We start from the raw sequence: 26,646 nt of genomic DNA, 5'->3' as shown, positions 1-26,646 counted from the left end.
TTTACGCGGTAGCAAAAGAGAAAGTAATGAGGATGGTGCGGGCGGCGCGCGGGGCAGGGGGACGCGGGCGGCGTGCGGGGCAGCGGGCGCGACACGCAGCAGCAGGGGCGGCCGTGCAGGGACACGACGTACCGGACCGGAGTGCGCCGCGCCGGTTAGTGCGGGGGGAGGCGGAACGGAGCGCAGTGGGACGCCGTGCGATGCCGTGCGACGCCGTGCCTCCTTGGACCCGGGTGCTGCGGGAGGTCGGGCAGAGCTGCCGCGGCGCGGAGCACCGGCCTGACCGGGCTCGCCGCGCGGGGGGTGGCGGACCAGTGTTCCTGCGCCCGGGGGTAAAACTTTGGTTTTCCTCTTCATTTTTGCGGTTTCCCCCGGTCCCTGGCTGGGGGCGTTGTGTTGTCTCCGTCGTTTCTTTAATTTATTTTATCGCATCAGGCGGAGGCGCTCGGGGCTTGTTTGTCCTTTTTTTTCCCCTCAGCAGCCAAAAGGGGCGAGGGGAGCTCGAGAATACAAGAATAGGCTGGAAAACCTCCCAGGTGAGCCGGGGCCACTCCGCCCGGCCCCGGGACCGCTTCCCTAGACGGGCGGGTGGGTCGTGGAACCTTTCCGTGCTCCGGAGCTGCCCGCGGGCTGCTCCCGATGATGGCTCATGCGGAGGGGAGGCAGCGTCTTCCAGGCTGCCCAGGGAGGGGGTCGTGATGTTCGTGCTGGGACATCCCTGTGCCCCTTACTCACGTCCCCGGCGCGAAGCTGGAGGGGGAAGACGAAGCGCTGTTCGCAAGCGCTCGCTAGGTTTTGGGGCTTTGGCGGAGTTGTTGAAGTTGCTGTGAGGATGTTTGTTTTCCAGCGAGAGCCGCGGCTTCTCTGAAAGTTGCTGGGGGAGGGGAGGCACCGTCGGACTTTTCTTAGGTTGTTCTGTTCTTCTTGCCTTTCTTCCTTCCTTCTCTAGTGGAGCATGGTGGGTGGTGGTGGGTTTAATTCCGCATGATGTCTCCGAGCAAATGGTAAACCAAAGGTTGGACAGGCTGCAGCCTTGGTTGGGGCAGAGGGGACCCTTCTTTTTAGAACCTGTGAGATGTGCTGGGAAGGAGGGAACCACTGCTCCAGGACTGCTGGGCAACAGCAGCCTGTCCGCGGCCTGTGGGAGCTGGATTAGACTCTCTAATGGGGGGGGGGAATGGATGTGCAGGGCATATGCTTTCATTCTATAAAGATCCCCAGAAACTAATTTTCCTGTTTGTTTTGTTTTGGTAGGTTTTCCATGTGTTTAGCTTAATGTGTTAAAGTTTGTAATAATCTTGGAGATTTTATTCACAAGCTAATTTGGTTCTAACTTGCTGGAGAAGTTGCCTATCACAGCTGACACATTGAGATCATCCTGCGTGTTCCTCGGAGTAGTAGAGTCAGCCCAGTAGCTGCTTCCTTTGCAGTAAGCAGTAGGAAGGAGAAGATGTGCCTTTCTGTCATTATCAGTTGCAAGCCTTGCAACTCGGGGTTTCAGAATAGCTCATCACCATCTGCATATAGACAAATGCCTCCTCCTGGGTGTAGCAGCACAGTCCAGGCGGGTCGCGTGTATTCTGTGTACCATGTGTACGTGTGCAGATAGCTGAAGTATTTGCTGCAGGATTGGAAAGGGTTTTTTAGCAACTAGTGTTAGCTGCTAACTGTCAGAAGGGCTTGTTAGACTGTCACCCATGGGCTGTATCTGTAGACTTGTGTGATTTCATGACCTATTCTTCCCATTCCCCCACCCTTTTTTTCTTTTGCAGGGTGATCTTGAGTTCTTCCTAACTTGCTAGTGCTCAGCCTCCTCATGCCTCCATCTCCTTTAGACGACAGGGTAGTAGTGGCACTTTCAAGGCCCGTGAGACCTCAGGATCTCAACCTTTGTTTAAACTCTAGCTGTCTTGAATCTGCCTCTTCTGCTGGTGAGAGCCACTCCAGTCTGCTCAGTGCAGCTGTTGTGTCCCTAAAGACTGCTAATCTCACGTATATGCCCTCATCCAACGGCTCTGCACGCTCCCTGAGTTGTGGATGCAGCAGTGCCAGTTGCTGCACTGTGTCAACATACGACAAGGACACTCAGGCCCAAACTCAAGTGAGCACCAGTGTCGGAGCCTCCCCTGCCTGTCCTGCCAACCAAATGGTCAACAGCAATGAGAACGCTGGCAGCTTGAGCCCCCTGGGTGGAGTGGGGAGCCCGGTCTCGGGCACCACCAAGCAACTCACGAGCATCAAAATCATTTACCCCAATGATTTAGCAAAGAAGATGACCAAATGCAGCAAGAGCCACCAACAGAACCAAGGGCCTGTCATCATTGACTGCAGGCCGTTCATGGAGTATAATAAGAGCCACATTCAAGGGGCTGTCCACATTAACTGTTCCGACAAGATCAGCCGGAGAAGGCTTCAGCAGGGAAAGATCACAGTCTTGGACTTGATCTCCTGCCGGGAAGGCAAGGACTCCTTCAAGAGGATCTTTTCCAAAGAAATCATAGTTTATGATGAGAATACCAATGAGCCAAGCAGAGTAATGCCCTCCCAGCCGCTCCACATAGTACTGGAGTCACTCAAACGAGAAGGCAAGGAACCCCTAGTCCTAAAAGGTAATCCTTCTTTTTGCCCGTGCATGGTGTCATGGTTTGCTCTGCAGTGCCTGTTCTCTGCCTGTTCTCTGGTGGCAGCCTTGCTGATGACATTCTGAAAGTGTCTGTTTATCTCTAAGGAAGGCTAGTGTGCCTTGGGTCACTGGTGGCAAAGCAAATACCAAAAAATGGAGCTGGTAGTGGGGAGATGCTTGCTCTTCTCTGACTGTTGTCCTTGAATAGTGGAAACTGGAAAGCAGGTAACTGGAAAGAGGAGGAAATGTGCTTCATGGTGTCTGTGCAGACCAAGAATTTCCCCTGTTACTTGGTCTGAGTATTTATAGTCCAAGGGGCAGAGGTCCAGTCGTTACACTTCTCTTTTAGGTGATCAGACTGACCTTTACTGAAGGTAAACAACTCAGGGGTACTGAAGAGTAGAAGGGAGGAGGGAAGATGAGGGAGGCCACTTGGTCTGAGGCATTGCATCATGGACTGGTCAGCAAAACTTGGAGAAGTCAAGCCTTGATTTAGTGGTATTGGGTCACAGTAATGAAGAGAGGAAGGTAATTAATTTAAAAAGTGATCTGAAAGTGTTTTGTTTACATGTACGTATGCTTATGTATGTATACGGCCTTTTCTGTAAAAGCTCCTGTTTAAAAATCCAGTGGTGTTTGGTCTATCCCTTAATCCTCTGGGAGATATGAGCCCCACCAATTAAGGCAGCATCCAAGGACACTTCCCTTTCTTCACTTCATTCTGTAACTCCTATTTATAACAATGCTGCCCTCTAGATTGAATCTCCTCTCCCCTGGGTGTTTATGCCTTGCAGGGACATGGTTGGCAGAGCCTGGCTGTGGCACTGATAAACTACAGAGGGATTTATTGCTTAGCTCACACCGTCTGCATTTAATTCACTTAATTTTTCTGTACAGCTTGTGACTTCCAACCTGCATAACGTGGCAAGAGAATGGCTAGGGCTGATAATTGATCCCTTTCCCTCTGGTTAGTTTCATAGTTTTATAGCAGCTAAGGGTCCTGTGAAGTACCCTCCTGTGTGTGCATCTTGTGGAAGTTTAGAATTGCCCTGAGCTTGCTCCTAGCTAGTGTATGGTCACGCTGGGCTTTGTTGCAGATTTCCAGTGTGCTTTTATTGAATCTGTCAGGTTATGGTGCCCTTCATTTCTAACAGGGTGAGAGGAAGTGCTTTGCAGAGTGAGGTTTCCACTGAAGTCCCACATTCCTGGTGGTAGTCTTTGCAACTAGATCTATGGTTTTAGTGTTTCCTGTCATTAGAAAAATGGGATGCTGAAACTTTTTTCTCAATGTTTCTTTGAAAATACAGAGGCTCCTGAAAACTGGACCTCAAACTGGAAGTTTTGTAGTACATGAAATAAAGATGTCCTGGCTGAGATGGAGCCACAAAGCCCAACTAGGGGGCAGCACTGAACTATTGGGCATCTGTCTCGAAGACGTTCCTAAAAGAAATTCCCTGCCCAGACTGCTCTGCCAACAGATCTGTAAGTGCGTTAGGAGACAGAGGAAGCCCAAATGCTATGGTCTTTCGATGTAGTGATGAGCTAGGCCACAGCAGACCTCTCGTGGGGAAACAAGCTCCTGGAGGAGCTACCCCCATCACCTCAACACATCTCCTGTCCTTTGAGGTGGGGCACAAACCGGGGTTAAATGGAGCTAACTAAAGCAGCATTTAGAAAGGCTGTGATAAAGTTTCCAAGCTGGAAGAGCAGTGCTGGAAGTGCTGGTTTAGTGTCACCTATTTAGTTTTTGCATCATGCTTCAGCAGCCTGAGAGCTGATGTGTGCATGTCCCTGGGTTCAGGCACTGAAATGAAACTGGGGTAGCTGGTGAGCCCTCTTTGCCTCCATTTGTTATTTCAAGCGATTTCTCCCGCTTACTGTGATCCGATCCTAATTTATTGCCAGTGCATCTGATCCCCATGTTGTGTTTGCAAACACTGGTTGCTAGCCTGGCTGTCCAAGCTTATGTCCCCCTGATCCAGTGCCACCTTCTCCATGTTTGGTGCTGCCTGTCAGCCTGTGTCCCTGTTGCTGTTTTCATGGCACAGTGTCGTGCTGCGAGGCGAATCCCATCAGCAAAGCTGAGAGTTGGGTTACGGTGGTAACCCTGAGCTCCGGGTTATGGTGGGCTGGGGTAGCGATGTGGCCCTCTCTGCAGTTAGGTTTTAGGTGGCTGAGTCTCTTTAAGCAGCAGAGAAATGCTGTTTCCAAAGCCCAGTCTGTGATCTACAGATAAATATATGTATGTATGAGGCACCTTATTGGGCTCAAGTTAAAAAGAGGTGGCCTGATTTATTTGTAATGTAGCAGACCAGTGTATAAACTAGCACTGTGATAAAGGAGTATTGAGGCTTTATATATGCTGTGTTATAGGGGAATTTTAAGACTTCTGTTCCTTCTTTCTTATCAATGCCTCTTTGCTGTTCCCTTTAATGTGGAGCTTTTTTTTTTTTTTTTGGCTCATAAATATAGCATTTACATAATTTCAATTTAAGCTTTTTTGGAAGCAGAGATTTGCTTATTTCTCTGTTCATGAGGCACAACAGCACTTGTGACAGGCATAAACCCTGATTTTTATAATAAGAAGAATTGTACTTAAAAGTGCTGCTACACTAGCAGCTGAAGCTACTGCTCAATCTTTACACAAACCTGGAGGAAGTTGTGTTTGCCTTTTGTACACACATACCTTCATGCTAGACCATGGTATTGCATGCTTACTGAAGCCTAAAGGTCTTCCTTCTTATAGATTTGATGGGTCGTTGTGTTTTTTGGTGTGGTTTTTTTTTTTGTCTGGTTGGTTTGGGGTTTTTTTGTTTTTTGTTTTTTTTTTTTTTTGTTTTTTTTTTTTTTTTTTTTTTGGTTGGTTGGTTGGTTTGTTTTTTTTTTCTCAATAGAAGGAGAGAAGGAAAAAGGTGTCCCTTCTGCCTGGTGTCAAAACTGTTGCTGAATTTGGGGAGGGAGAGTGTGGAAGTGTGTGGCTCTGGGCAGGCTCAGCAGCCCTGTCCCTCCTCGGTGATGTTGTGCCCCTTTCTCTCCTGCAAACCCAGTGGTGAGGAACCTGTCCCTTCCCTGAGCACCTCGTAGCAATAGTGGTTGGGAGCCTTGGGTTTTTGTGTGCTTGCGTTTGCTACTGGGACCTAAAAATAGAAGTGGGAAATGGATTTGCATGCAGATGAAATATTTTACACAGAATAGAATGTTTAGATTTTCAGTTCAGCGTCTTTTCTAAGTTAAATATAAAAATGAAACAAAAAATGAAAAATTGAAGCGCCTGTGCCAATACATTTCAACAGTGTTTCACACAAGGAGTTACCTTTGTCTCCCTGGCCCTTGTCTAGCAGTTTACCATCCTGCCCTTCCTTTTCTGCCTTTGAGTAACAGCGGCAGGACCCTTGTGAACCCACTTTTGTTTAGCTTTTACAGGAGTCTCTGTTTGACTGCAGGAAAATGCCAAATTCAAAAGCAGATGTGCAAAAGGTGCAAAAATTTTCCCTGGCATGCTTTAATCTGATGGCTTGACTGCTGCAAGGGGGATGGGGAGGAAACGACTGGTGTTGATAACAACTGGTTTCTTCTCTGTTCTTGTTTCTGGTCTGAGGAGCTTATTTATACTCTGGCTTTCAGTATTCTCATTGCTCATCTATCAGGGAAATAAATAAAGTGGCTTGCTCCCATTATAGCAGGGAGTGTAAGACCTGCCAGCAAACCACTTCATGCTTTCTGCTATGGTTTAATAATAGCTTCAGATCTCTTACCACACTCAAGTCTCATGTCAGTGAAGTTGAAACAACTACAGAGGGACCAAATCACTTATAAAAGGAATGTTCTGTGTTGTGCGTTATTTGTGTAAAATAGTCTGATCAACTGCCTTTGTAATACCTGACCTAGTTACAATCTCTTGCAAATACATTATTAACTATGTAGTTTAGCAGTGTCAGTGTGACTTTAAACCCTAAGTGGATTACACTGCACAAGTGTATTTGACAGTAAAAATTAATGCAATGCTTGACAAATCCAGATGACCAACAAAACACGTGCCTGGCACTTATCACCACCAAAGATCTTCACTGAATAATTATTAGATCATGGTTCTAATAGGGAAATGTATATTTTTAAGTGTTAAGTAATGCATGTGAAACATTCAGTGTGTTTAAAACTAGAGTGTGTTCCCTCTGTGCTGTAAAAGAAATCTGGTCCCATCAGTCACTGGGGAAAAAACTGCTGGCTTTGTTAGGGCTGAGATTTTGCCTTCAGTTTTTAGACTGATTGCTGGAGCTTAAAGTAATATCTCTTTCTCCACATGAATAGATAATCATGTTTTCCATAATGCCAACCAAATTGGTTACTTGTCTGTCCCTTTTGCATACAAATAAACTGAAGCAATATTGTGGTTGGAGACCAGTGTCTTTTCTGTCCTTTGAGGGGCTGCTTCTGTGGAGGAGTGTATCTCAACAGTATGGGAAGTGTAGCATTTCCTCTCAGGTGATGCCATCTGAGGGCTTGAAGTGCTGGCTTGCACAGTGCCTATCATGTTTTCACTGTTGGTGATGCTGCCTTGGAAAGAGAGGAACAGGAAAGAGAAGTTTGGTTTTTGGCTCTCCAACTTCTTACACCATTGGAAACCAGACTAAGAGTCAAGAAACAAACTTACACTAGGCAAGGATCTCTGCTTGTAAAGAAATACCTGGCTCCAGCTTTGTTCAAACTCAAGGGATGTCTCCTGCAATGTTTCTGGTAGGTAGATGTTGGTTGTAACTGGCTGAATGCCCCATGTGATGCCCTTACCCTGTTGGAGGCGAAACACTACTATCAAAATCTTTATAGCTGTTTGCTGTTGTGTCTTCTGGCTTTTTACTATTAAGGTAAGCTCAGCCTTTTTGAGAGGCTCAGGGTGGAGGAGTGGCTATACTTAAGGTTTAAGTGGCACCAGGATATTAACTAATACAGATCTTTTTTTAGAGCTTATACATGATCGTTTTCCTTTCAAAGCAACAGCCAGTGATTTTATTACACTTAGGAGCACAAAAGTTTTTGATGAAATTAACTTGGCTTTGCAATGTATTTCAGATGCGGGATCAGCCCATAGTCTTCAGGCTGTGACTTTCTTTACTCTGTGAAAAGCCACATTATTAATAATTTTTATTTATACAAGCAAGTATGAAGTGAAGAAATGCCATAAATAGGAGCAGTGTTCACCCAGTCTTAACATTTGTCTGTTTTGTGTTTTTACCAGCCAAGCAGGAGAGAAATATTTCTGAAGTATTCAGTGTGGACCTGCAGAGCTATAGACGTCACACCGTTTAAAGAACTAGATTACAGTAATCTATGAAGATGACCTAATGCATCGTCCCTTTGTGTGTAGGATAAGATTATGTCTAGTCTCTTGGACTTGTTAGGAAGACTCTGGTGGGTCTGGGAGGGTGCTGGCTACAGAAATCACAGGTCTGACCTGCATTATCAAGAGCACTTGTTTGCCTGGAGCTTTGTTCCTAGGTGCTCACCTGAATCTGCTGTCAATGTTGTTGGCTGGTTGGTTGTTTTTTAAGAACTCCTCAGCACTCTAAAAGTTAAACTTTTTGAGGTGCTGGTTTTTGGTAATACGGGGCTTAAAGAAGATGGTAAGATATTGTGGATGTCATCTTTCTCCTCTTCCCTTGAAAGTCAAAGCTGGCAAAGGGTCCTTTTGAGAGAAAGCTGGATAAAGGTGCTGTATTGAGCATTGTGCTTTATTCAGCTGGCAGGTCTATCATGTGTCTGCCGTTCATCTGGTCTTGAGCTAGTGAATGTTGATGCCTAGGGTGGCAAGACTCACACTTCTGGGTTTGGCCACCAGTCCTGGCTGTGTCTCTCAATTCACCTTGCACTGAGGTGGAACAGGGGGTTGCTGTGAGCAGAAGACATGAGGGAGTTCAGCAGGGTTATTTTTGCAGCTGAGAAGTCCTGATGTGCTTGTGGTCTCTATGGGCTGACTGATGCTCTCTGCTTCAGTAGTGGTGCTGCAGGGTTTTATTTTTTCTTAATGCCTTGTGACTTTTTAGTAAAGAAAACTCTTTGCCTTTATCATAGGTATTAATTGAAGCAACCTTGTGCCTGGAAGCATCTCAGCCCACTGGAGGTCGGTTTGATGTGTTTTTTCCTTGCTGTGAAAGATGTGGGTTATCCAGGATCACATGTTCCTTCCAGACTTTTTCTCTGACCTGGTTCTGGAACTGTACAGCAGCATTTCAGAGCTGGAAGCAGAGTAGGGGGAGACTGGAGAAGTTTCTGTCCCATGTGATGCAGGAACAGGGTAAGCTGGCTAGAGGGATAATTCAGCTTAGAAAGCAGGACAGGCTTGGGGCCAGGGATGCTCTGGCCAAGGCAGTGCAATGCTTATTCTCTTGCTCTGTGGATAAGCATGTACAACAGGCTTGGCCTTGGACAAGTCATTTTAATCTGTTCTATGTTTTCTTTTTCTCTCCTTTGTGCTGTTTGTAACACTGAGCTCATCTCTCTTGTCACCATCAGTCTTAAGTGTGGTTGACTGGGTTCATCCATTATGAGGTTGTCCTGGAACAATAGCTGCCTGTTGGAGAGAGTCTTGAAGGTACCCCCTCGCCCTCCTCTCCTAACAGTGTATCTTTGCTAAGACACTCTAGGGGATTTTTTTTTCCTTTTAAAATTCAATGTTCATTTTTGTGTCTTTCTCTGCTTCAGAGGGATCACCTCCATTCTAAAGGAGAGCTCTGCCTCCAGTGAGACCGAAATACAGAAGGGGCACAAGCTTGTGGGGAGCAACTGGAATCTCCCAAGACTAGGTGCCACCTAGTCCCTCTTACCCTGAAGGAATCAGCATCCCGTTTCTGCTCTTAAGGGCTATACTAGGCTTGTCTAGCTCAACTACATCCACAGCTCCCTTGGCTGGGGTCCAGACATCCCATGAGTCCCTGCACTGGGTGGCTCCTACTGGGAGGGGTTTGGGGTTAGTGAGGTGTGGGGGGGATTGTATCACCTGTGTAATCACCTTCTGCCCTCAGTGGATGGGAGAGCTTGGGAACCATTGCTCTCACTAGGGTTTTCTAGGGGCTGCTTTGCAGGTGTATGTCACTATGTATGTTTTGAAGACAATGGCTTTGATGGAGAAAATCGGAAACAATAAATTAGAAAATTATGTAGACATGTTGGTTCCTACTCTTTTACTATGCTCTAACTTTAAAAAGTCTGCAGTGTGCCTAGGTTAGCTCCCACTTGATTCACTGTAACAGAGTACAACAGCTTCTACTTAAAGAACAAAAAATGTTAAACCTTGTCCACACATGAATTATCATGTATATTTTTTCTTACAATGGCTTAAAGAGACTTAGAAAATAGAAGATAACTTACAAGTTTCTGTCATACCAGTAAAATTTGTTGTCTCCAGTTTATTATGCCATAGTGTGATACTAAACCTTATGTAAGCAGTTGACCAGTAATGTTTTAAGGCAAAAGCTGTTATTAGAGCAACTGACCTGTACTGTGTTAGGTAATGGGCTCTAAGCTGTGCTAAGCTATTGGGTGGATATCTCTTCAGTTGACAGAAACTCAGAATAAGCCTTTTGCTGGTGTTTAGAACTTGCTGGCTTATTTTACATGCAAAACCACTTAACGTGATCATTTAACATGAGGTTAATCTTAGGTTCATAGGTGTTCATATTAGTCCTGTAAGACAGTGTGACATCTCTGAGGGATAACACAATGCTTGGGCTTTCTGGGAAGCCTTAGTGTTAACTCTCCTGTGGAGACTGGGTGACCTAGGCTGGTTTTGAGCTGGATAAGGAGATTCTTTGTTTGGTTGCTATTTAGCGTTGGGTTCTGTAAATAAGTGAAACTTTTTATTTTTTGTTTCTTGATCTTTCCCATGACTCTGGAGTATATGGATGCAAACTAGATCAACTTCCTCTTGACTTTTGGGGGTTTTCGGGTCAAGGCTCTGCCTTCCTGACCATCAGGATTGGTATAAAGTGCTGGCAGGGCTGGCCCTGAGGTTTGTGTGAGTGTGGGGGCTGGTTTGGCCTCATGCTAATTCCAATAGTTTGCTGCTCTTATTTTTGGACATTGTATTACTGGAATACATCGAGACATCACCCTTAACTTTCTCTGGGTTTTCTTTGTGTGCTTTGAAATTCCTTGCTGGAAAGTGTCAGATCGGAGTCCGATATCTCTAGCCAAAAGAATATAAGCTCTCTGCTTCCAAACAAGTTTAGATCCAGCAGAGATGGATAGCCTCAAATGCTGATGCAGTATATCAGCACCTTGTTTTCCTTTTGTACTAATGCAAATGTTGCTGATGTTTCTGATGGGCAGGAGCAGTGATTTGAACTGGAAAAGAGTTTGTGTTCATCCTCAGGAGAAAGAAAGCAGCCTGCTCTGTTCTTAAAAAGAAGCTGTCCTGAAAAGGTTGCCCTTAAAAGGTTAAAGTGAGTTAGTGGATGGCTGAACCATGAAAATGTCAGTGTTCACTAAAACATGAATTAAACAGAAATGTTCACTCCCACACATCCAGGATCAGATATCTGACACAGTGCTGGGACCATTCTCCCTCTGCAGACGTGCTGAGCCAAAGCCCTCTGGCTGGTGGCCATCTCCAGGCCAGGTGCTTGAGGCATACATGTGGTAATGGGCAAGGAGAGAACTGGTAATAGGTTAAAAAACAAACCAAACACAATGTTCTGAGTAAATCTGGTCTGTTCTACCTCTCTCGTAGCTCTTTGTCAATATAAAACTGTTTGTGGTATCTTTATTGCATTAAAATAGTTTCTCTTCCCTCCCCCTTTGCTTCCCCTGCCTCTTTTGTACATAGCTTTAGCATTTCTTGATGACCTTTTTGTTAATATAATTTCCAGTCGGAGCTTTTCACAGTAGAAGTATGTATTCCTTCAGGGTTTATGCTGACATTTCCAGTGATTATTTAATTGGACTTCATGTTAGCCTACATCCCCACGGGAACACATACTTTTGCTATGAGAAGTTGTAACTCATCTAATTTTAAGTTTCTGCTATAAATGCTTGCCCTCCAGGGAGGATAAGTCCAACCCTTGTCTGTTGCTGCAGAATAGGCACCGTAGTGCGTTTGGGATGTGGGGTTTCTTGTCTTGTTCCTAATTATATTGTTATATAGCTTAATCCTAGTACCAAAATTGAGAACAGGCCTTTTCTTTCACCTTTGTGAGCTCTCCTGGAGGATAACTCAGCCCTTGGAAGGATGCTGTCATGTGGCTTGTTTTCCTGTGAATATTTTTTTTGTTCTCCCTTTCAAGCAGGCAGACTGCATGCTCACCCAGCATAGGGTGATGTCCAGTTACAAAGCTTCATCCACTGTTTTGAATTTGGAAATGTGGTCCTGAAACATTGTCAGTGGCTTCTGGATGGGATAACAAGTATTCCAGAAGCAGTAACAGCATCTCTTGGAAGAGCTGGCAAATAAGGCAGGAAAGGGAGGTGTGTGACTTGAATGAGTGGTCAAACTCAAGAGTTTGAAGAAAAACTTTAACTTGGAGACGAAAAAGAAAAAAAATTCTCAAGAAAGCTTCCCTTGCAGCAGGTTAAGGGGGGAGAAAGACCCCAACCAAACAAACCCAAAACTTAAAACCCCACTAATTTGTGGGGTTCTAATTTCACTAATTTCAAATTTCTAATTTGAAACAATTTGTATGATCTAGTGGTCCTCGGAAGAGCAAAGGGCTGAGGGCTGAAGGTAGGCAGAAGGAAGTCATGTGTTCAGGTATGGGAGGCACAAGGAGTGACAGGAGGAACTTGGAGCAGAGCTGAGCAGAGCCAGCATCCCTGGGCACAGCCCAGCAGAGGAAGATGCTTTCAGTGGCTGCTCTCCTGCCTCCCTGGGACCTGTCCCTACCTCATCTGGGTGCGTGGTTCCTGGTGTCAAAGTACAACATGAAAGTAGATAAGACCAGGGACTGCAAAGGCCAGTGGGAGAAGATGTGTTGCAGTGAGAGGTATCAGCCATAGCAAGATGAAATTAACATGAAAACATAGGCTCATGTGCCTCAATGCCAGGGGAAAACCATTCCTTTTTATCTGGCATTATGCTCTTGGCTTTTAAAGGAACATCAAAGCAGTTGTATCAAGGATGTGTTTGTAACTCTTCTAGGCCAGAATTTGTGTACAAACTAACCTCTTGGGATAAATCCCACATGGAAAAAACCTGACACTGCAAGTTCTCTGGAATGCAGGGTCTTGCCTCTTTTTGAAGTGCTGTTGGCAGCTTGATTAGAGGCAGAGATTAAACTGAGTACATCGAGGTGGAAGCTGTTCTTTGTGAACTATGTTTAGTTTTACTTTTTCATGTTTGTTTAAAGATTAATCTTATGTTGCAAGGCTGATGCTGAATGCAGTGTGGGTGACAGGGAAAGAAACTATGTGATGTGTCTTTTGCACTTCCTATGGACAGGTGAGAAATAAGCTTGCAGGACCAGAAATTCTGACCTATTCTACTTGCTAGTAGTGATAGAAGTAGAAAAACCCCGTCAGATTTTGGAAAACAGTTGGGGCAATACAGATTGTTGAAGTAAGTGAACATACTTATGTTGTAAAAGGATGGATTTTTTCCAATCATCTCATTTAGCAGCAGGAATGATAATGTGGTAAAAAAGTCCTTGTGCCACTGTCGTCTCCTAGTACTGCAGAAGGTTAGACTTCCCTCTGTTGTGGACTTGAACCTCACATCAGATGGACACTCAGAGAACATTCATGAGGAAAAGAACTTGTGGGAGGCAGTAGATGAGAAGCTCAACATGAGCCATCAGTGTGTGCTCATGGCCCAGAAAGCCACCTGCATCCTGAGCTGCATCAAAAGAAGTCTGGCCAGCAGGGAGAGGGAGGTGATGCTGCCCCTCTGCTCTACTCTTGCGAGACTGCACCTGGAATGCTGTGTACAGCTTTGGAGCCCCATCACAGGAAAGATACAGACCTGTTGGAGAGGGTCCAGAGAAGGGCCACAGAGATGATCAGAGGGCTGAAGCAGCTCTGCTGCAAAGACAGGCAGAGAGAGTTGGGGCTAGTCAGCCGGGGGAAGAGAAGCCTCTGGGGAGACAAAGTAGAGGCCTTCCAGTCCATGAAGGGGCCTACAGGAAAGCTGGGATGGGGCTTTTCACCAGAGAGGGTACTGACAGGACAAGGGTTAATGGATTTAAAGTGAAAGAGGGTAGATTTAGGCTAGGTATTAGGAATAAATTCTTCACCATGAGGGTAGTAAGATACTGGTATAGGTTGCCTAGGGGCCTGGTTGATGCCCCTTCCCTGGAAGTGTTCAAGGCCAGGTTGGATGAAACCTTGTGCAACCTGGTCTAGTAGGAGGTGTCCTTGCCCATGCAGGGGGGTTGGATCTTTATGGTCTTTAAGGTCCCTTCCAACCCTAATTATTCTGTGATTCTATGATCAGCTTCCCTACAGTGTTTTAGAAACAAGAAACACACACACACAGTTTCTTTGAAATCTGAGGAACTCCTTTTTGTCACAGAGTGTGATCTGATTGCTCCCCACCCCTTTTGACAGAAGGGAGTTAACCTTTTCATTTCAACTTCCTGCTATGTGGGCCAAATACAATACAAATACAATAAATTCAACCATGTTGAGATGTCTACCTCAGTGAGGATGAGTCCTTAGTGCTGCTGAGCAGCAGCCCCATTGGTGAGAAGGACACTTGTCTTGGAGAGTATGAGCACTCTCATAATGACCTGCTTGGATAGCCCCCATTACTCTAGAAGAGGTGTGGAAAGCACAATTTTTTGTCAGAATTGCAAGTGGAGCTCTGCTTGGGCAAGGAAAATTGCAGTCTTGTGATGTTCAGGAAATGTGGGCATCTCTTCTTTCATAACTCGGGGTGTGCAAAGAGTGATACTCAGTATACATTGTGAACCATTTTTGCAGTGGCTAAAATGGTGCCAGCAATAGCTGTAGGGAAGTGTGATGGCTGGATCTTCCACTGCAAAGTCAATTTAGCTGTGGTGCTCCATGGGTGCATCCCCAATCATCCATCCTTTCCTTGCTATTGCCTTTGGTACCCAGTAGACTGCCTCTGCTTAAGACTAAGAGTACTGCAGAAGAAGTATGGTGGTTTAGGTGATTTTCTTTTGCTTTCCATGTCATCTGGTGGTGTTGGTGGTTGGCCATATCTGGTTGGTCATGGCCCAGATATAAGATGCTTTGTGCATGGCTGTAAACATCTACAGATGTCGTTGTGTTAGCTGGTGGTATGAAGAGACTCTGGGTGGTTGTCTGCATCCTGGGTGTGGATTTGGCCTATACTGGCTGAATTCTGCTTCACCCTGCACAGCTTTTTCCCTTGGTGGAAGCAAGCAAGCTGTGATGGATTTGCTGCTAAAAGTGAGCCTGTGTCAGATGAGAAGCAGTGTTGCCGAGGGATCTTCTGTGCTGGAGCTTGCTGGTTCTGTGGAAAAGCACTCCCACCATATAAACCTGTGGGGGACAAGCCTCTGCCTCCAGGTAAGCTCAGCCAGCTTCGGTCCTCTGCCCTCCTGTCATGGGAAGGTCAGCACAAGGAAAGTGATCCTGCTCACTTGCTGAAGCCAGTGAGGACTGTAGCCTCAGCCAAATCATAGGAATATGTGAGAGTATGGGGGGGAAAAAACAAAAGATAAGTAAGCAAGATGCTCAAAGGTAAGTGTGTCTCACTGAAGTATGGCACCACAGTAAATATTGTGCCTTGCCGTGGTACAGGAGCAGCCCCAAGTGCTGGCAGTAGAGGGGGGGTGGCTGATCACCATGCCAGCCTGCAGCCGGTCCTCCAGGCACTGGTGGTGGCATGGCACGGGGGCGGCCCTGAGTCTTGGGTCCTTTTGCCTAGGTGGGGAGGGGGTGCAACACCAGGTAAGTGAAGCGGCTGGCAGTACCTGGCCTCTGTTTTTACATGCTGGAGTCAGGTTTGGTTAACCTTGAGGCATCCTGCACTCTGAATCAACTTGACACAAAGTCATCTGTTTGTTAATAACACAGGAACAGTTTAATTGTTGTCTGAGTGGAAAAATACATGAGACTGTGATCAGCTGTTGCTTCTGGCAGTACTTTTCTGTAGTAATGTAAATAAATGAGGTCACAGGCTTAAAGAAATAGGCTGTTCTTGAACAATTTCAAAGTGTCATCTTAAAGATATGTACCAATTGTCCAAATACCTGTTGTGGGCAGCAAATGCTCATTTATAATGTTTCAGCCTTAAACACACTCAAATGCAGCTGCAGGAGCTTGGTTTGCTGTGTGGCTACTGACAGAGGGGGTGCAGGATGGTTGTTTTAAAAGTTGGCTTCATTCCTAAATGAGTAAAGCATTTGGTGGCTAAAACCCCATTATTGCCAAATTCTGCACTGCTCCCTTGCGTGATCTCAGCTACTCAAAAGGAGGTAAAATTGCAGACAAAACATCTCTCTTCATACTTCATAGTGAGCTGGGATTTCTGCTCTTGTCATGCATGTGCATGTCTGTGGTGCTTTTATTTTTCTTTGAGATGGCTTTGTGCTATTGTAATCAAGGATGAGTGGATCCAGAAATCCGCCTGGACAGCTTTGAAAGCTGTATAAAAGGTTTGTTTGTCTCGAGACCACGTGTTCTGTCTAAATGTGGATCCTGCATCTGCAGTCTGTCATGTGTAAAAATATGTTCTTGTTTGTTATCATAACAGGAACATCCGGTACCTGCCATGCTCAGAACAAAGTATGGCCACGCTGATGAGGTAATGCAAAGGTATTGCTTTATTGTCAGGGTATTTTATGGTAACTGCCTTACTAAAAGCTCTCTCACTTGGAGGGAGCAAGGTTACTTACTCTTTAGTGTGGGGTCAGAGCCTGTTTCCAGATAGGAAACATATTGCAAATCTACAAAAACATGTTGTAGACCCAAATCCTAGTTTATATATAGTCACACAGCCATAGAGTAGTAATGATGGTTTAAAGAGGTGCCAAAGATGACACAGAGGGAAGGCAGGTGTTACTGTACTCCTTGTACTTTAGTTCTTGATTTGTTCTTTTAAAAAAAAAAAAAAAATCACTCGTACAAAATGTGTGCAGGTAAGGTTTGTTATTCTTGCTTACTTAGAAGATGATTAGTTTTATTGCAAGGTCATGATCCCTTGTACAAGCTGGTTGCCTAGTTTCTACCATGCCTTTCGTGCCTGTTTTGCATTGTATTTGCCCTCTTCTGATGACAAGTGACACACACCACCATGTTTGGCATGGTTTTTATGTGAGCCCCATGCTACTTGTCTTTTATTAGTTGTTCAGAGCAGCTCTGGCTCCTGTCCAGTTGTTCACCTGGCCTTGCAGTGCTGGTGTAAGCCCCGAGCTTCCATGTGGTTTTTGAGCTAGAAAATCTGTGTGCAGCAGCTGCCTGGGTGCTGCTCAGCAGATGATTTTGAGGAGCATCAAGCAAGATGTTTATGAGCAGATGTCTGCAGAAAACAGAAACAAATGAGAATGAATAGCTGGAGTATGTATAGTGCTGACTTGAAACATAAAAAGTTTTGAGGTCTCAAACAGTTCAAAGTCTGTTGTTGCTCCCTAACTGTTCTGACAGGGCAGGATGGTGTAATACAGTGATAACTGAAAAAAAATCTTTCTTCACATCAGTGGTGAGCAACAGCCCTTGGTCTTTTCTTGTGTTTCATCAAATAGAAAGCAAGGCTGTCTGCCACAGAGGGTTCTGCTTCATTGGTATGTTTCCTTACAGAGGAAATACTGTGAGTTTTTCAGTGCTGGGCATCCTTGCATACCATTCATCTGAATTTGGGTAGGTTCAGCCCCCCTAGAAACCTACACAGCAACTGTTGTAGAGTTAAGTGCACAAAAACACTTGGAATTTTCTCCGCATCCACGTGTGGGCTGTACCAAACTGGCTGGGTGGTTCAGGCTTTTCAGGGCATTTTGGTGATTAAATCTTTAGATGTGGTACATCTAAAGCTAGAAAAGACAGGTTACAAGCATGATCTTCTATAAAAATGAACATTAGTGGCTTATCTAGCTGCTGGCATTTTGGTTTATCATTGAAAATGGCTGCATAGCTGAGGCTAGGCTTCATAGCTGCCCTTCAGATGCACTGCTATGCATGGTAATGGTCTTTTCTGCTGGGTATGTTATGTTCCCTCCATCCTTAGGCTGCCTGTGTGTGATGAAGCCATTTTGCATATTGCAAAGAGCAGCTGAAAAGCTAGTTTAAAATGTTTTGTGATAATGGGAGGCTTCTGTCAGGTTTTGCTTCCCTTCCAGGTTCCCTGTTACTGCCTCTGTCCTTCTAACAGGTTTGGGAAGGCTTGAGCAGCTTCAGTACCAAACCAGCTTTTGTTACAACCACGAGCACAAGCCTGTTTCCATGCCTTAAACTTCCTCATGGCCATTGCTGAGTTTAGTGAATCAACTCTTAAGATAAGGCTTCTTGAAGCTTCTTGACTTCTTTGGGTACAGCCTTGTCTTTTCCAATCCCTCTCCCCCACTGCATGGAGACTTTAAATGCTGAAAAAGCAGCTGTTTGCCAAAGGAATACAAGTGCATGTGAATATCCTGTATATTGTATTTACCTTCATGTAGAAAATCTGTCCTTTTCTAACTGGTCATAATGAGCTTCCCATGGATCTTTTTTGGGTAGTCTTGTAAACTTGAAAAATTTGAGTATTATGCATGCAGGAGCTCCACTTAAATTAGACTAGTGCCTCATAAATCATTTAGGAGCAAGGATAATGTGTGGTGATTGTGGGAGGACCAGGTTAAGGGAACAGTGCTCACGTGGTGTCTGGATCCTGTGTTTGGACCTGCATGACTTGTATGCAAGTGCAGATCCAAGCTAGGATCCTACTCTTGTCTTTAGAGTTCAGATTCCCTCCATGACAGCGTCTTGCTGTGTCCTTTCTGGGTATTGCTGTTCCTGTCCAGTCCTCCCTTGCTCACATGTCTGAGCCAGCTCAGATTAGTAATTCTACATTCTGTATGGTGTTATTTCAGAGATGCTTGCTCTGAGCCTTTCTTGAGTATGGTACTTTAAATATTGCTTGAATTGATGTTATTTTTTTTAACTCCCTACCCACATGATGGAGGAGAAAAAGGAGAAGCAGGATGACATTAGGAAAGGTGGCTTCTTTACTGATCAATGTCAGAAAACAAATTTTAGATGTAGCTACCCCACTTGTTGAATATCTTCCATATTGTGTATTTGAGATCTCCTTCCCATCCTTCAACCGAATGCTCCTGCTGAAGTGGTGGGGATTGCCCTGCACCTCTTGTTCTCTGCTGGGTATGGTTTTAAGAGGAGCTCTGCACATTCAATGGTCTCTTGTCTTCTCTTCCCTGTTCTCATCTGGAGGACCCAAGCTAGTGTAAGAGTTTCCTTCTGGCCAGCAGGGCAGGCAGAGGCTCCAAAGGGAGAGCCTAAGTGGTGAGCAAAAGTGTTTGTTCTCTCCAATGCTGCTGTATCTCATAAGGCAGCTGGTGAAGCAGGATGGTGTCTGCCACACCATGTGTCCACACCTGACTGGTGAAACATTGGGATCCTACCTCTGCCTATGACTGCTCACTCCCAGAAGGCTACGTGAGAGGTGAAAAATGAGGGTTGAATCTGGAGTCACTAAATCAGCTTCACGGGTTCTCTTGGGAGCCCCATTGTGCTCTGTTTATTCTTTAAATAGTGGGATTTAAGCTGAATGGATTGCTTGCCTATGCAGGAGGATGGGAATGTGGGTTAGGGCTTATCCTTTGGCCCACACTGTAGGCTGTTTGGACAAGACTTCAAACATCTGCTTGGGGACCATGGTCTTTTTTTTCTTGAGTGGACTGAGAAAACTTCTCAGATGCTGTCAAGGCCAGGGGGAGGAATTTACACTTGAGTTCAGATTTTTGTCCTTGATCTTCCTTCCATCCTACCCCCTGTTATCACAACTTAGCAAGTAGAGATATTTAAGGCAGATCTGTTTGTTCCAAGTCCTTTAAACAGCAGAAACTGCTGAAAACTTGTGTTTTTGAGGCAGGGGGAAATACCATGTTTTGTGAGTGATTCAAGGATTTCTGGGATAGTGAGTTATGAACAGCATGTGAAGAACAGGAGTCTGGATGTTTAAAAAGGGCACTTGTATTAGAGGTGTTCAGATCTTTGTGACCTAGTCTGAATACCTTGTGTCCATCACATACTGGAAAGCACAATGAGATGGGTACCAAGTCTGTACCACCATGGGCAGGCATGTGGACATTTGGAGCCACAGCATTTATAATGATAGGCATGGAAGCCCTTTCCTATATTTGAACCAGAGCTCATGTGACATTGAGTTTTACCCTGTGTTTAAGTCTTCCTTTGGCAGATCACTGTGAAAAAGCACAGAAAAGACAAAGAGCTTCTTAAAAAACAAACAAAAAAGCCCTGAACAAACCACCACCACCAAAAAAATTCAGCAGGATGGTGACATTCAGCATTTATTTTGGCTGGTGTAGCTCTTTCTAGTAACTTCAGTGTGTAGTGCTTCTTCCCCTTGTGTTGATTGTTTTTTTTGTTTGTTTTTTTTTCTCTTGCATTTAACAAAGTGCAATTGAGTCTGAACACTTGACCTGTCTCTACGTGGTGTATGACTCCAAGTGCCCTGCCACAACACAAAAGTGCACTTTTTGTGGGTGAGGTGGGGGGGTTATATCATTGCATTTCTCCTCTTTCTGCCTTTTTCTTTCAGTGGAACCACCTGTTAGCATTACATCAGCGGCTCCCAGGAACTCAGCCTCCTACCAAAGGCCTTACACAAAGTAGTTCTTCTTGTATTGTTTGTGCTCAAAGAGCTGATGTCATGCCAGCTGATGTCATTGTGTGCTTTGTGTAATTGCTATGGAGACTGGGCAGGTGGGGAGCCTGGGGCTGATGTAATTGCTGAATGAGGTGTAGAAAGGAGGTCTGCTTTTCTTGCTCCAGTTCTGGGGAGCCTCCCTCCTGGAAGGAGGAGGCGGGGAAAGGAAGAGAGAAAATGCTGCTTGAAAAAGCCAGCAAAATGTGCAATAGAGCCGGGGGAGCACGAGCCAAAAAAATTACTTCTTCGTCCTCGCTTAGATCCATTTCCCAATCCACATTAATGTCCTAAAAATAACTCTTGCTAGATATTTTCAGGCAACCAGGGCAGAAAAAGGAGATCTGTTTGCCGCATGTAGCGTGATCACTCCTGCTCCTGTTAGATTACCAGCAGTGGGTTTCTGCTGTTCAGCTGCACAAACGTATAGGTACTGTTCCCCAGAGCAATGCCAGCACATCTGTTGTGGACAGGTAAAGCTGTCCCAGCTGGCTTGCTGCTCCGTCTTAATGTGCTGCTAGTCCATTTACGTGTAGTTGTGTAGTTTTGGTGATGTTTTCCTTCTTGGGAAAATGTCTTGTCTTCCTCTCCTCCCTCCCCCTGCCCATCTTTCCCTCCTCCCAGGGACTCGCAGTGATGTAGCTCAGAGGTGTGTTTGAACCTATTCCTTGGCACTGTCAGCCTTGTGGAGGGGAGGACAATCCATGTTGCTGATCCATCTCACTCTTGCCCTTGGTGGCGATGCCCAGCTCCAGTCCTGATGGCCCTTGGTGTGTGCTCTGAGGAAAGGTGGGTCCAAAGTGTCGCTGATATTTGGGCATCTAACCAAAATATCTGCTTTGTCTCTTTTTCCAGGAGGACTCAGTGGTTTCAAGCAGAACCATGAAAACCTCTGTGATAACTCCCTCCAGCTCCAAGAGTGCCCGGAGGGGGGAGGAGGGGGCGGCGCGGCTGCTGTGCCCCCCACACTACCTCAGTCCATCCCTACCACGCCGGATATTGAGAATGCTGAGCTCACCCCTATCCTGCCCTTCCTCTTCCTTGGCAATGAGCATGATGCTCAGGACTTGGAGAAAATGCAGAGGATGAACATAGGCTATATAATCAATGTGACCACCCATTTGCCCCTGTACCATTATGAGAAAGGCCTCTTCAACTACAAGCGGCTCCCTGCCACTGACAGCAACAAGCAGAATCTCAGGCAGTATTTTGAAGAAGCTTTTGAGTTCATTGGTAATTACTCTTGACTTGAAATACTTCTGGTTTATTTGCCAGGGTGAATGTTATGCTTTGCTAACTACCCTGAAGGCTGTTTAAGGCCATACTGCTCTTGTTTAGGCTGTCAGAAACACCAAGTACCTCATGCTTCCACTTGTTCTCGTTTCTGGCATATCCATTTAAGTAGCCATGGGCTACAATTTTATCCATTCATACCAACCTCCAGACATCAAAATTCAGAAAAGACCACAAAACTGAGATTTTTGTTACCCTCTCTTTCATTCCTTTGCTTTCCTGGATTCCAATGTCTTCCAGCCAGTTTTTCATAAGTACTTTTGATGGTGGCTGAGTCTTTCCTAACTTAATTTCATGAGAAAACTGCAAATTCTCATACTCCACTTGTTCGATTAAATTTATAACTTCAGAGTATATGTGTGGATAGTGATGAAAACTTGCATTAATGAGCCTCAAGAACTTGTAGGTTCTGTGAGAGAGTTTACCACAGACATCCAGCCCCATCTGACGTTGGGTAGTTTACTGAAGAAATGACCCAGTCACATTACCTGCATTGCTCTGAACCTCTCTATAATCCACCTAACATAACCCTAAGCCAAGTTTAGGGGTGTATTTGGCTCTAGTCATTCAGGAAAAAGCCAGGTGGCCTCTTTTAGCAAAGCTGGTCAGGAAGGACATCAGCACATGATACTGAAAGCTTTTGAGGAGCTTCTCTTGTCTGTCTTTGTAGGCACAGGTTTCTGCAGTGCATTTTACAGCATTAGGGATGTCCACTTGTGCCTCTCTGGCACAGGGATGTGTCCTAAGATGTTTTCTAAGAAATGCTGGGGTGGACCATGTATGCTTGTTTTTCCTAATGCTGAGGCTGGGCTATTCTAATTTCCAATTCTTCAAACTGTAGTGGAGGATGAGACAATGGAAACTTGCTTATGTTCTGTGACACAGTTTAGGTGAAGTGTTGAAGTGGGCACAGAGTAATCTTTTTCCCTACCCTTAAATGTTCCCTACCCAGTTGATGTTTATGGCTCTTGAGTTGGTGTGTGGGTGTGTGGCTCCTCTGAAAATCAGCCCTGCTTCTGCTGGCTCTGTAAGGGTGCTCTTGGGCTCAGCAAGGACCTGGGTGTGGGGCTGGGTCCCAAGGCAGAACATATTCCTCTGAGCTTATCTGCCTGGGAAGGGCAAGGGCTTGCTGCTGTGAGGCAGACAGCTCTTTAGCTGAGTCTGGCTGTGGTTTGGTTGGCAGAGGGTTATTGTGTGCTGATGCATACAGGCTGGAGTCATGTTAGTAAAGGTGGATAGGAAATCACTGCTTACACTGCAGTTAGGGGGAGTGCAGCTTTAAAGCTTTAGTTGTATCATGGAGAGCTTCCACCACCAGCTCTCAGACTTGTTCTCCACAGTGTCCACTCCGTAGAACCAAATTTTTCCTGGGGTTCCTAATCCAACCTTGGATCTACTGGTAGTGCTGTCAGCTCTTCACACTGCTGGTTACTGTGTGAGTGGGAAGGCAAAGGCCACTTTTTGAGTGAAGGGAAGAGGTGGAGCCCTTTCTGAGGGCAAGAGAGAGAACCTTGCATTGATCCTTTGGGAAGAAAAGCTGGTTCAAGAAACCAAATAAAACCTTAAACTTTGAATTCCACAAGATGGGGTGGTGCAATAGGCTAAGTTTACATAAATAAATGGCAGAGCTCAGTTGAGGTCCTCTGGTGCAAATAAAAGATTTCTGCACCCAGCATCCCTCTGACCTGCAGGATTAGAGCTCTGAAAACCACTACAAGATAGAATTCAACTTATGAACTTACTAAGGACAGGAAAAGCAGGCTTGCTCTGAAAAGGCTTAGAAAGTGTTTCAAAAACCATTTTACTTTTCAATAATTACAGCTTGAGGGTCTGTCTTTGCTTTTAATAAATATTTCTTCATTGAGAGTTTGTCTCTATAGCAAATGCAGCCAGCTGGGGAAGTAATTAGTCAAAGTTTTCCCTTCTTCAGGGTAAACTTTAAATTGCATTTGAGAATATTTGGAAATGTTTAAACAGCAGATCATAGGCCTGTGATATTTTTAAATATGTCTTGAAAAAACATGGCATAACCCAGGTTTAGCTAAGACTATGGCCATAGGAATTGAAATAATAAAAAATTCTCTGAGAAATTGTGTCAAAATGCATTAAAGAGTTTCAGCTTTCTAGAATACTAACTGGCAAAAATGTCTAGAGGGAAGTTGGCTTCATTTATCTTTCACAATACAGGTTGAGCATGTAGGGTGGGATGAACTCTTAGAGGGGTTGGACTCATGCCAAAACTTGTAAACAAAATTCATGCTGTTCCTGTGGACTGAAACAGAAGAAATGTATTGAAGTGTCCTATCTTGAAAGTTTCCTATTGAACACTTGAAAGTGTCCTATCTTGAAAGCTATGGTAGATGAGAATGGTAGTGAATCTCCTCTTTTCTCATTCTGTTAACTAAGAGGTAATTCCAGAAGCTCTGTTCTCCCTCAGTCCTGCCCAGGTTTTACCCCTCTAAGTGATGGATCTTGATGGAAAGCCTGTGTGCATGATTGTGTGTTTTGTTGTTTCCCTCCCTACTTACCTTGTCCTTTCCCCACCGCTTTCATTGAGAAGTTCTGGAGAAGTGATGATCAGAATGTGATGCTGCTCTTGCATTATGAAGACACAGGGATAGCAAATCCCCTTTTTACTCTGCTGAACGTGGCTGAGTCACAGAACTTGTTATGCAGCAACTGTAGGGTCAGAGTTTGAGGTCTCTTACTGCTGGAGTCTTAGTTATAAACTGGATCCAGCTCTTGCTTTTGTAGTGACACTACAGCAGTGTCCTGTTGAGGCTCATTTCAAGAGTAGCTTTGAAATCTTCAAATAGGCCTTTGAAACAGACACATAGTTATTAATTGAATCTAAAAATACCTGGTTTTGGAAAGGTGGTGTCCTCCTTTGAAAGACAGGGAGGTTGGCATGCTGACACTGGCATAGAAACAGAGGTGGAGATGGGGTTCAGGCTGCCTCATTGAGGGCCTTCATCTCCAAAACAGATGCTCTCTGGCAGCACACATGAGCAGTGCAGCAGTGTCTCTGAATTCATGCACAGTTCAATATTTTCCAGTGTTAGACAGGCTTGTGTTTCACATTCAGCCACTCTGAAACTCCAATAGAAGATGGACTGCAGCAGAAGGGGAGGAGATGCTGCTGTGCTTGTAGTAAAACAGAGAGACTTTTCACCTTGTTGCTCCTAATTGCACTGAACTTTTTCTAATTTACAACTGGCAAAAAGCTTATTTTCTTCTGTCTTTCTTTTTTCCAGAGGAAGCTCATCAGTGTGGGAAAAGTCTCCTCATCCACTGCCAGGCTGGTGTCTCCAGATCTGCCACTATAGTTATCGCGTACTTAATGAAACACACTCGCATGACCATGACAGATGCCTATAAATTTGTAAAAGGCAAACGACCAATCATTTCCCCCAACCTTAACTTTATGGGGCAGTTACTGGAGTTTGAAGAAGACCTAAACAATGGTGTTACACCACGAATCCTCACACCAAAGTTGATCGGCGTAGAGACTGTTGTGTGACAGCAAAGCTGTAAGGAGGTGGTCAATGAAGGGGTTAACCTTCATCTGATTTAGGGCAGTAATGGGTGGGGTGTGGATTTTTCTTTTTAGCTTTTTCTGGGGGGTGGGGGGCTGTCAATTTGTTTTTTAAATTTTTTTTATTTAATAAAAACCTTTTTTTTTTTTGTAAGGAAAGGTTTTTAAAAGAAATCTTAAGAATTTTGCTGTGTTTGGGATATGGTTGTGATTTCCTTCCCAGATGCTGGCAGAGCAGGGAGGCTTCAGAGCAAAAGGAATACTTTTTAAAAATGAAAGGAAAAAAAACAACCAACCTTTTTTTTTTTTCTCTTTATTTTTCCCTCCTCTCTAGCTACTTGTAGAGTTTGTGGCTAAGTAGTCTGTGCAGGTTCATAGACTGAAGAAGCTCAAGTTAAAGACAAAACAGCCAAAACAAAGCAAGAAAAAACCTCCCTGAAACATAAGGGCCTCAGTTCTGCAAAGGCTTTGCTAAAGATAACCTAGTAAAATGCTCACCAATACAAAGGAAATTGGAGCAGCTTAGAAAGTCTGTAAGGCACTTTTAACACTCCTGTCTCAAACTAAAGAAGAAGAAAAAAGTTTATTTGGCGTGTTTCGTGTTCCAGTTCTATTTTTCTATTTTGGGATGTAAGGTTTTAACAGTAAGGGACTTTGATCATTCTATGCCATATGCCTTCACTGGCTTCTTGTGCAATAATAATTTGGGGTTTGTTTTGAGTGTTCAAACTGATTAGAGTTGGTTGCCCACTAATAATAAAATAATAATTTTTAAAGTTTAATAGCGCAACGGCAGCCAGCTTGGTTCAGAGAAGGATAAATGAGAGCAGTTATTTTGTTCCTTTATATGACTTTGATCCTGGTTACAGTGCCATAAACCTTGTAGCATATGTATGTCAGAATGTACAAAAATTGAGAATGAGCAAAGTTTATTTAAATATTTTCACACAAAATATTGGTGTGTTTCAGTTGTCTATGTAAAAAAGAATTTTGATTATAAAACAAAAAAATCTTTTGGAAAATGTGTCCTTTTCTTTCTTTAGCAATTTTTTGGTTTTTTTATGTGGAGTCAGTTTTTGTTCTCTTTTGGGTTTGTTGTGGTGTACGTCTCCCATTCACAAAACTGATAATCTCTTGTTTTACACTTGTAATCTTGAGTGTTTCTTTCCTGTCCTCTACTGGTGGAACATGTTTTCTTTATTTTCTACTTCAGTCTTGGATCCTTCAGTTTCTGTAACCAGATTTTTCTCTGCTTGGAAGTGCATCAGTTTTGGAACTGTTCAGATGAATCCATACTATTGGTGAGAGATCTTTGGGCAGACCTTAAAAATAAGAAATAAACCTACTCCACTGATTCCTTTTTTTTTCCCCTGCAGTTAGCTTATCTTCCACATTACAAAATTG

At 44.5% G+C, this 26,646-nt stretch overlaps 1 protein-coding gene and 1 long non-coding RNA gene across 2 annotated transcripts; both read left to right on the top strand.

The window, feature by feature from the left end:
* Positions 1–26,264, top strand: DUSP10 (dual specificity phosphatase 10). Its single transcript, XM_071739714.1, has 4 exons — positions 1–154; positions 1,773–2,609; positions 21,270–21,647; positions 24,962–26,264. Exons 2-4 carry the CDS (start codon positions 1,817–1,819, stop codon positions 25,225–25,227), a joined length of 1,437 nt encoding a protein of 478 aa, XP_071595815.1. The 5' UTR covers positions 1–154; positions 1,773–1,816; the 3' UTR covers positions 25,228–26,264.
* Positions 7,623–9,551, top strand: LOC139795499 (uncharacterized). Its single transcript, XR_011725522.1, has 3 exons — positions 7,623–8,912; positions 9,131–9,209; positions 9,320–9,551. It is a non-coding gene; the product is annotated as an uncharacterized lncRNA (long non-coding RNA).
* Positions 26,265–26,646: the final 382 nt, after the last annotated feature.

The sequence above is a fragment of the Heliangelus exortis genome, chromosome 3 (assembly GCF_036169615.1).
Source record: "Heliangelus exortis chromosome 3, bHelExo1.hap1, whole genome shotgun sequence".
Classification (NCBI taxonomy): domain Eukaryota; kingdom Metazoa; phylum Chordata; class Aves; order Apodiformes; family Trochilidae; genus Heliangelus; species Heliangelus exortis.
The sequence above is the reverse complement of the archived record's forward strand: the minus strand, read 5'-3'. Positions and strand labels throughout refer to the sequence as shown.